The sequence below is a fragment of the Plectropomus leopardus genome, chromosome 5, assembly GCF_026936395.1.
Source record: "Plectropomus leopardus strain MGB_pleo_1.0 chromosome 5, ASM2693639v1, whole genome shotgun sequence".
Lineage (NCBI taxonomy): Eukaryota > Metazoa > Chordata > Actinopteri > Perciformes > Serranidae > Plectropomus > Plectropomus leopardus.
The window spans coordinates 23,666,117-23,674,076 of record NC_142180.1 but is presented as its reverse complement, the minus strand read 5'-3'; the positions used below and the strand labels follow the sequence as shown (position 1 = coordinate 23,674,076).

General features: G+C 36.7%; 1 protein-coding gene across 2 annotated transcripts in view; it reads right to left on the bottom strand.

The window, feature by feature from the left end:
* Nucleotides 1-1,544: 1,544 nt before the first annotated feature.
* The window catches only part of ttc39a (tetratricopeptide repeat domain 39A), a 34,267-nt gene continuing 27,851 nt past the window's right edge, over nucleotides 1,545-7,960 (bottom strand). For both annotated transcript variants that reach the window (XM_042480962.2, XM_088077776.1), the window contains 6 exons: nucleotides 7,515-7,606; nucleotides 7,093-7,213; nucleotides 6,254-6,365; nucleotides 5,919-6,033; nucleotides 5,580-5,696; nucleotides 1,545-4,002 (listed from right to left, as the gene is read on the bottom strand). In XM_042480962.2, coding sequence (XP_042336896.2) covers nucleotides 3,888-4,002; nucleotides 5,580-5,696; nucleotides 5,919-6,033; nucleotides 6,254-6,365; nucleotides 7,093-7,213; nucleotides 7,515-7,606 — 672 coding nt within the window. In that variant the 3' untranslated portion in view covers nucleotides 1,545-3,887. The remainder of the gene's footprint in view (nucleotides 4,003-5,579; nucleotides 5,697-5,918; nucleotides 6,034-6,253; nucleotides 6,366-7,092; nucleotides 7,214-7,514; nucleotides 7,607-7,960) is intronic.

Below are 7,960 nucleotides of genomic sequence, written 5' to 3'. Positions count from 1 at the left end.
AAGGAACCAATGAGCTTCAATCTATATCCAGGAAGCCATTGCTGACAGCCAATCAGATTCATCATGACAACATTGCCCTTAACACAAAACTTAACACGGAGCTGAAATCGCTATATGAGTCTTTGTAGTTGCAATTTCAGTACAATTTTGCTATTATCAGTACTGATACCGAAACATTACACAATTGTACGTGCTTCGTATAGTCAATACAAGTCCCCTTTGATTATCTTTAGTTAAATATGATGTGATTCCAGTGTCATTGTGTGCTTATCCCTGGCTGCTATTGCCTTGCTTGTCAGCAAAAAAGGTTTTTCTGTATTATGTCAATGTGTAAAAAAAACATTTTAAAAATGCAATAGTCAGGCCATGAAACTTGTGGCACTTATATCAAATTATGATTTAATCTAATCCCCTGTCTGTTGTCTATGTGTGGTATTTATGTATGGTTTTTTTTTTTACTCCTGTCTTTTTTCTTTTATTTATATTTTGTTAGTCAATAAACATAGACAAAATTATTCTTTATGCCCTAAGATAGTTGCACTTTATGTTTAGGGAGTGGAACCTATTTTCTTTGGCAAACTGGACTGTACAGATGAGGATATGTTTATGTAAAATATGTAAATATTGTAAATATTTTTTTCTTTTTAAAAAAACATTAGATAACTTAACTGCAGAAATACTCAACTTACAGTCCTCAGGCCAAATCTGGCCCCTGATAGCATGCCAGGTGGCCCAATATCTAATTCACAATACAAATAAGGTGATTCACAGTGGGAATTGTTTTTGTACTTTTAGTATGCATAAAGTATCAGAGTTCATAAAACAGCATCAAAATATTTCGTTTATCAAAAAAGTTCCAGCACCCTTCAACAGAGGTCCCAGCTATAATCCTAGAATCGTCCTAAAATCCTAGAAATGTCCCAAAATCCTAGGAACATCCCAAAATCCTAGTGATGTCCTAAAACCCCATAAATGTCCTAAAATCCTAGAAATGCCTTAAAATATGAGAAACATACTAAATTCCGAGAAATGTTTCAAAATCCTAGGAGGGCCCTAAAATCCTAGAAATGTCCTCAAATCCTACAAATGTACTAAAAATACTAGGAACATCCTAAAATCTGAAATGTGTTAAATCCGAGAAATGACCTTAAATTCGGGAAACATCCTAAAGTCCTAGAACCATCCTAAATTAAGAAATTTCCTAAAATCCCATGAACATACTAAAATTCAAGAAACATCCTAAAATCCTAGAAACGTCCTTAAATCCTAGAAACGTCTTAAAAACGGGCTAAAATCCAAAAAATATCATAAAATCCTAGAGACATATATAGTGCTGCTGCATATGGCCTCAAGCTTTCCAGCATTTTAAAAAAGTGGCCCCTGAGCAAAGGAAGTTGAGTATTCCAGGATTAGATGCATGCAAATATTTGTAAGCATGCAGTGCCTCTTTGTTCTGGGAATAAAACCACTTTGTACTGGACACACTGTATTTTGTGTTTCTGTTTGTGGTGCACAAATGAAAAAAAAGACAACACAAAATGGGATGTTTTTTAAGTTGCTTGTCATTATTTTATCTTAAATTACATTAGAAACATTCAGTATGTACAGGAATGTCATTCTGCTCAGTAGTAGCCGTGCCCAATAAAATATGCTGATTGTAAACATCACAATGCCACTTAATTTGGTTAGTTTCTTTCTTCTATATCTGCAAAACCAAAGGGAAAAATAAGAAAAATAAGCTTAATTAATTGTCAGAAAATTAAAGATAATCTGTTATTGAAATATTCTAGAGAGCTGTTAAAACAATATTGAAATAACCTTTCCTTCACCATTAAAAAAAAAAAAAGAAAATAAGAAACTGACTCCTAGTCATCGTCTTGAATCCCAAACCTTACTCTAATCATGAATAAATCAGCAGCGCTCTAATTCCAACACTTGAGACACCATCTCTAGGTTTTGGATACTCTGGTGCTGAGACACAGCCCTTCAAATAACCTCAGAGCTGACCCCTTTCTGTCTTCTCATCAATCATTACAAGTGTTTGTTCATATACAGATTATAATTTGACACAGGAGTGTGGTTATTAAGTTTCGTGTCCGTCTATAGGTGGTTGTACTCAAGCATGGCCGATACAGGAGCAGCAGAAGACGTTCACAAAGCAGGAAGACTGTTGGTCCCCGTTCAGAGCTTCCTCACTCACTAAAGATGCAGCAGGCGGACAAGCGCACAGTCCTTCACTGCTCGGCGTGAATGGCCTGTTTGTTCAAGCTCAAGTACTGTTGGAGCCCATCCCACACGCCAGGAGGAGAAAAGGAGGGAGTCTGCCTTTCTAAAAGACACATTCATCTGTCCTCTTAAAACGGGACAATTTGTGTAAAAGGTGCCATTTACAGTATATAAATGTAAAGAACAACTCTCACTGTAACTCTGCTTCTTTGACTCTGGAGAGTTTGCATGGCTGGCTGATTTACAAAGCTGTGTGCGAAAGCTGATATACGTCACTGTAAATACAATGGGAATGCTGATTCAATTATTTCTTCAGAAGGGGAGACTGAAAGAAAATGTTCCACATGAGTAAAATTGAGTCTTTCAATGTTTCAGTAGGTTTTAACCCTTTGAAACCTGAGTAATTTGGCTTAATTTCTTTCTAAAACACAGGAAGAGGGGCAATGAGGAATTTCAGAAGAATTGTCCCAGAAATTACCAAATTAGTAGAATGAAAAGAAATTATAATAAAATAGAAATAATTTAATAAAATATAAAGGACAGTAAAAACAAAAACAAATAAGGAGATGACTGAAAAAAATAATGATAATTCTTTAACATCATTTTCTATATATAATTATAATAATTATGTAGTTTAACGGACCTCATCTCCAGTTTATTTCAAATGATTCAAAATCTACAAATTTCTTGCAATTTGTGGGACATTTCTTGCCAGGTTGTTCATTACGTTTCCCCCTATGTTTTCTAAAGAAATCAAACCAGATTTCAATGTGTTACAGAAAAATAATTTAAAATAAACAATCAAATATTCTCCTACTCTGAGAAACACTATGATCCACAGCTTATGTAGTGTTAAAATAATCCACCATTAAAAAAAAAAATCTAATTGGGCCATGTTGGTGTTGTTAAAATATCTCAATATAGGGGAAACCTGTCTACTAAATTGTATTAAATGACACAGTATGAAAAAGTCACATAGTTGTCATGGACCAGGCTGTGAGTTGCATGATATAATGTAAATCATTTTTTCAACACATAATTATGAGTAACGTCTCATCTACTCAAGTCTTTTTAACAATAATCTCTAATTTACATCAAATTAAGAGGTTTGTCGCAACCAGGTCAAATAGTGTTGCTGGCTGGCTGGGTGGAGTTAGTGTCAGTAATTTATACGTGGGTGTTTGGTACTCTGGCTCCATCACATCCAACCAGACCACCCTGAACAGCACATTTTTGGGGTAGCAGTGGAGACAATCTGCAGTACATATATATTATACTGTGTGTCACCTTGTTTTCTACCCTAGTGCGCCCCTCACAGGTGGATAAAGTGCTGGACAAACAAGCCTGCTAAAAGCAATGTTTCATAAATATAGGCACATTTCTCAACATCTCTCTATTTCAAATCACACACATAAGTGGAGTTCATCATAATATATCTCTGGAAGAGGGATCAGCAAACCTGCCTTAGCCACACAGAGCTGCAGCTGCCCAAAAGGTCGGCACACATGAGAAAAACAAGCATCCATTTTGCCCTACCCTTCTGATGGAAGAAAAAGCAAATAACCCGCCTGAATGGGCGGGGCTGGGCGGGGCTGGGTGTTGCATTGTGGGACTACGGAAATAGAAAGCTGTCTCTGCTCTAGTGTGGCCTCCTCTGTCTGTTATGGGCTGGAGGGAACGTGGATGCCGTTCTCTGCCGTGCCCTTGGCCTTGTGCAGAGCAGCCTGAATACGGAAGTGTGTCCGTGATTCCATCGAGTAGTTTTTGTAATTTTGCCTAAAAAAAGAGCAAAGAGAGTAATTTAAAATCACATCAGGGTAAAACTTAATCTAGATTCGTATTTCATACATGGACATTGTAATAGATCCATAAACCACAAAGACGGTTCACAATCAAGTCAAGGCAAATTATACGGTTTATTTTAACACTCATTGTAAGATAATTGTATCAGGGATCGCACAGACAAGGGCGAGTCAGATTCAAGGACTTTCAAGAACTTTTTCAAGCCCTCGTTTGAGTTTCAAGGATGAAATTGTTTTATCCACAACCATCTGTTCCGAGAAAATTGTGCACATTCGTAAATGGAGTAAACATGCTACCAAGGCCTAAAATCAATGTATTACGATTTTATTTTGTCTTTTATTTACTTTTATTTATTTTTTAAAATCGATTTTACCTTTTTAATTTAAATTTTATCTCTTTTGTTTCCTTATATTTGTGGTTTTATTGCTTTTATTGTTACTGTTGTTATTGTACTTGGTCTGTTTCTTTGAATTATTTTATACTGACATTATGCGTCCTGCATCTTGTATTATATGTCCTCTGCTTTTAATTTTATTCTAACTCTACCCTAGTTTCTTCTCGCATGTGTTCAATAGGTCTGTTTGGCTTTCTGTTGTTTTATCACCCTTTATATATCCCATTTCTGCTTTGCTTTGTTTGTCAAAGGTGCTATATAAATAAAGTTGTTGTTATAATTACTATTATTATTATTATTATTATTATTATTATTATTAAACTGCCGAATTAAAGTTTAAATCTTACACTAATTGCTGGTGCTCGGTGTGAGTGTTTTGCAGGCTAGTGAAACATCCTGGTGTTGACTATGTAATGGTGTTTACCACTGATTTTTTGCTAATAGAGCATTAACAAATAATTGCAACCACAGCTGTTCTTTGCTTTCTAGTTTAAACGATTCTCTATTACATTTTATAAAATAATTTATCATTCTGTTGCCCCTCTTTTATACTCAAGTACCTTTTCAAGGACCAAGTTAAAAAATGTCTGATTTTCAAGGTATTCAAGGATGTAAATCCCTGAGTGTTGAATTCAAGTACCTCAAACACCTCAAGTACCTTGTATGAACCCTGTTGTATTAATTGAAAACCAAAGATAAACAGATGTGGCATATTTATTTCTAAAAAAAACATGTCAAGTGATGCCTTGTAGATATGAGGCATAGATTTTAAAGAGAAAAAACACCTAAATTAAGAATTTGAACATGTTATTTTCATGGCCTCGGAAAGTACAATCAATATTTGTGAGCAAGAACGACTCGCACTCAAAGCCAGAAACCAGAGAAGTAAGCCTCGAGCTTGTGAAGTCACAGGGTATAAAGTCTGAAGCAGAGTGTTTGATTTCTTTTCAATAACTAAATGAGCTTTATTCTATTCTTATGTTCTTGGTTCTGATGCAGAAAATGTACACATAAAGTCAAAACATTCCCGTGGGTGCTCTCAGTGTAATCTGTAACATCTTTCCCAATTCACTGTGTATGGACTTTAGACCCTATCACATCACAAATTTGAGTTTCAGCACTCTTGCCATTGGCTTTAGTAGAAAGACAGACTTACTTTGCTGTTTCTAGGAGTCTGACAGCCTCAGCGTTTCTGCCTTGCTCCAGACACAGCAGGCCATGCTCCAGCAGGGCATTAGGAACCAGGTAGTGGTCGTACTTGATCTGAGACTCACTGCAGATAATGTCAAAACAAACTTGTTAGAGTATGTGTGGAGATGATCTGTTGTGCTGTTGTTGTTTTTTAAAACAGAATTGCATTTATTTACCGGAGGATTTAAAATGAATATGTTCACGCTAATTGGTGACGAAACTCTGCAGGAAACTAAAGCATCTGTTTTTCTGGTTTGGTTGAGCATGCATACACTGTGCGTGCATATTACCGAGAAAGGCTTACTTGCAGAGGACGAGGGTAAAGTAGTGTTCTGCCTCTTCTTGGTGCCCAAGGTGTTTGAGACAAAGTCCCTTCAAGAGACTCAGCAGACACTGATCGTCTATGGTGAACTCAGACCCTGAAAAACACAGTGAGGAACATAAAGATTACACGTAAATGTCATTCTGGACAAACATTCAAAAAGATTATATCTACAGATTATGTAATTCTCAAAGATGCTCACAATAAACATAGCATCAAGACAGAACCTAAAACAATTACAATCCAGCTAAGCCTATTGATATCAAAAGGAAACAAAATGAGAATGTATCCATCAAAATTATCCTCTTGGCTCTTACTTGGGATGCTCTCGAGTTTAGCCTGCGCCTCATTCAGGGTTTTCAGCATGCCTTCAGTCAGGTCTTTGTGCTTGCCAATGACTGTATAGCCGTTCCAGATATACATCATCTCCTGGACAACACACAAATTCACACAAATCGTACAAACCATGGTCAGAATATGAAAAATTTCTGTCCTATAGAAATAATAAGGAGGCTTAGAGAGTTTATTATCAAGCAAAGCCTATTAAAACTACTAATTTCCAAGATACTTTTTGATCCAGTTACTTAAAGGTCTAGTGAATAGGATTTAGTGGCATCTAGTGGCGAGGTTGCAGAACTGAAACCTGTGTGCCAAGTGTGAAGGAGAACATAAAAATGCAAATGGTCCTATCTAGAGCCAATGTTTGGATTGTCCTTTCTGTGCTACTGTAGATCAACATGTCAGGATGGTTGCAAAACATTATTATCCCAATTTGTCAAATATATCCCGTTGGATGGTGGATGTTCAGGTCTACATATGGTGCATTATCCTCCTATGTCTGTTGTTGAGGTTCCTGGATGCCAAGTCAGTTTATGCATTGTGTCCTTTAAAAAAAAAAACGCTTCTTTCGTGATAGGAAATGCAGAGTTTCTGCTTCTTAGATGCATACAGTCCTTTTCAAAAAATAAACATACAGCATTGGTAAAACACCACGTATTTACGCTAATTTCCATGTGCAACATAAGCACGTGGTTAAGCCTCTAAATCCTACAGGCTGGACCTTTAAAAGAAACAATACAACACACTGTAGTAACTATGTAAACATCCAGTGATGCTACAAGTAAATCAGTGGCATGTAATCTTGCCCTGGACTGACCAGTGGAGGAGCAGGAAGAGGAATGGGGTTTTCTGCGAGGTAGCGACGAGCTTTCCTGATAGCAAACTTCTCTGTTGGTAAAGATTTCCCTGCTATTTTCTGCTTCAGCCCTGGGACTTGCCTAAAATGCAATAAAAAAAACACACATACATACATAAGTAGCAGTAGTGTGGAAGCAATATATGACACGGTTTCACAGATTTTTTTAAAAATGGTCCAAACAAAACACAAAACACTTGAATATGTGTGTACCAAAAAGACAAAAAAACCCAATTCATTTCCAGAGATATTATAATATTATGTTCATATTCTCTACCAACAGTAATCTCTTCCCAGAAGACGAGACGATGATATCATAGATACATAACTGTCACAGTGATTCATCTCTATTTCTCTGCAGTGCGCGAGCTCTTACTTCATACCTGAACAGAGTGAGTGCAGTCTCCCCGAAGGTTAGGCAATCATCCGTCGTCAGCATGCTGAGGTAGGCTGCTTTCATATATGCATAGGTAGCCTGAGGGAAGGAGAAAAGTGGTTACTACTGCAATCCCATCTTTCCTTTTTAAATGAGATAAGGAGAGAAAAAAAAACACAACGGAGGAGTTTACAGTCAAATCAGGACTACACAACGAGTCTTAAGTTTGGTTTTGAGACACATTTTGTTTTTCAGCCCCTGCAAGCTGCTGACTTGCTCTCTAAATGGCTTACAAAGTAATGCCGTTTTGTTTATTATCGTCACTATCAAACATTTAAAGGGACAATTCACCCCAAAAATCAAAAATGCATGTTCTTTTCTTTTACCTGTAGTGCTATTTATCAGTCTAGATTGTTTTGTTGTGTGTTGCAGAGTGTTGGAGATATCGGCTAT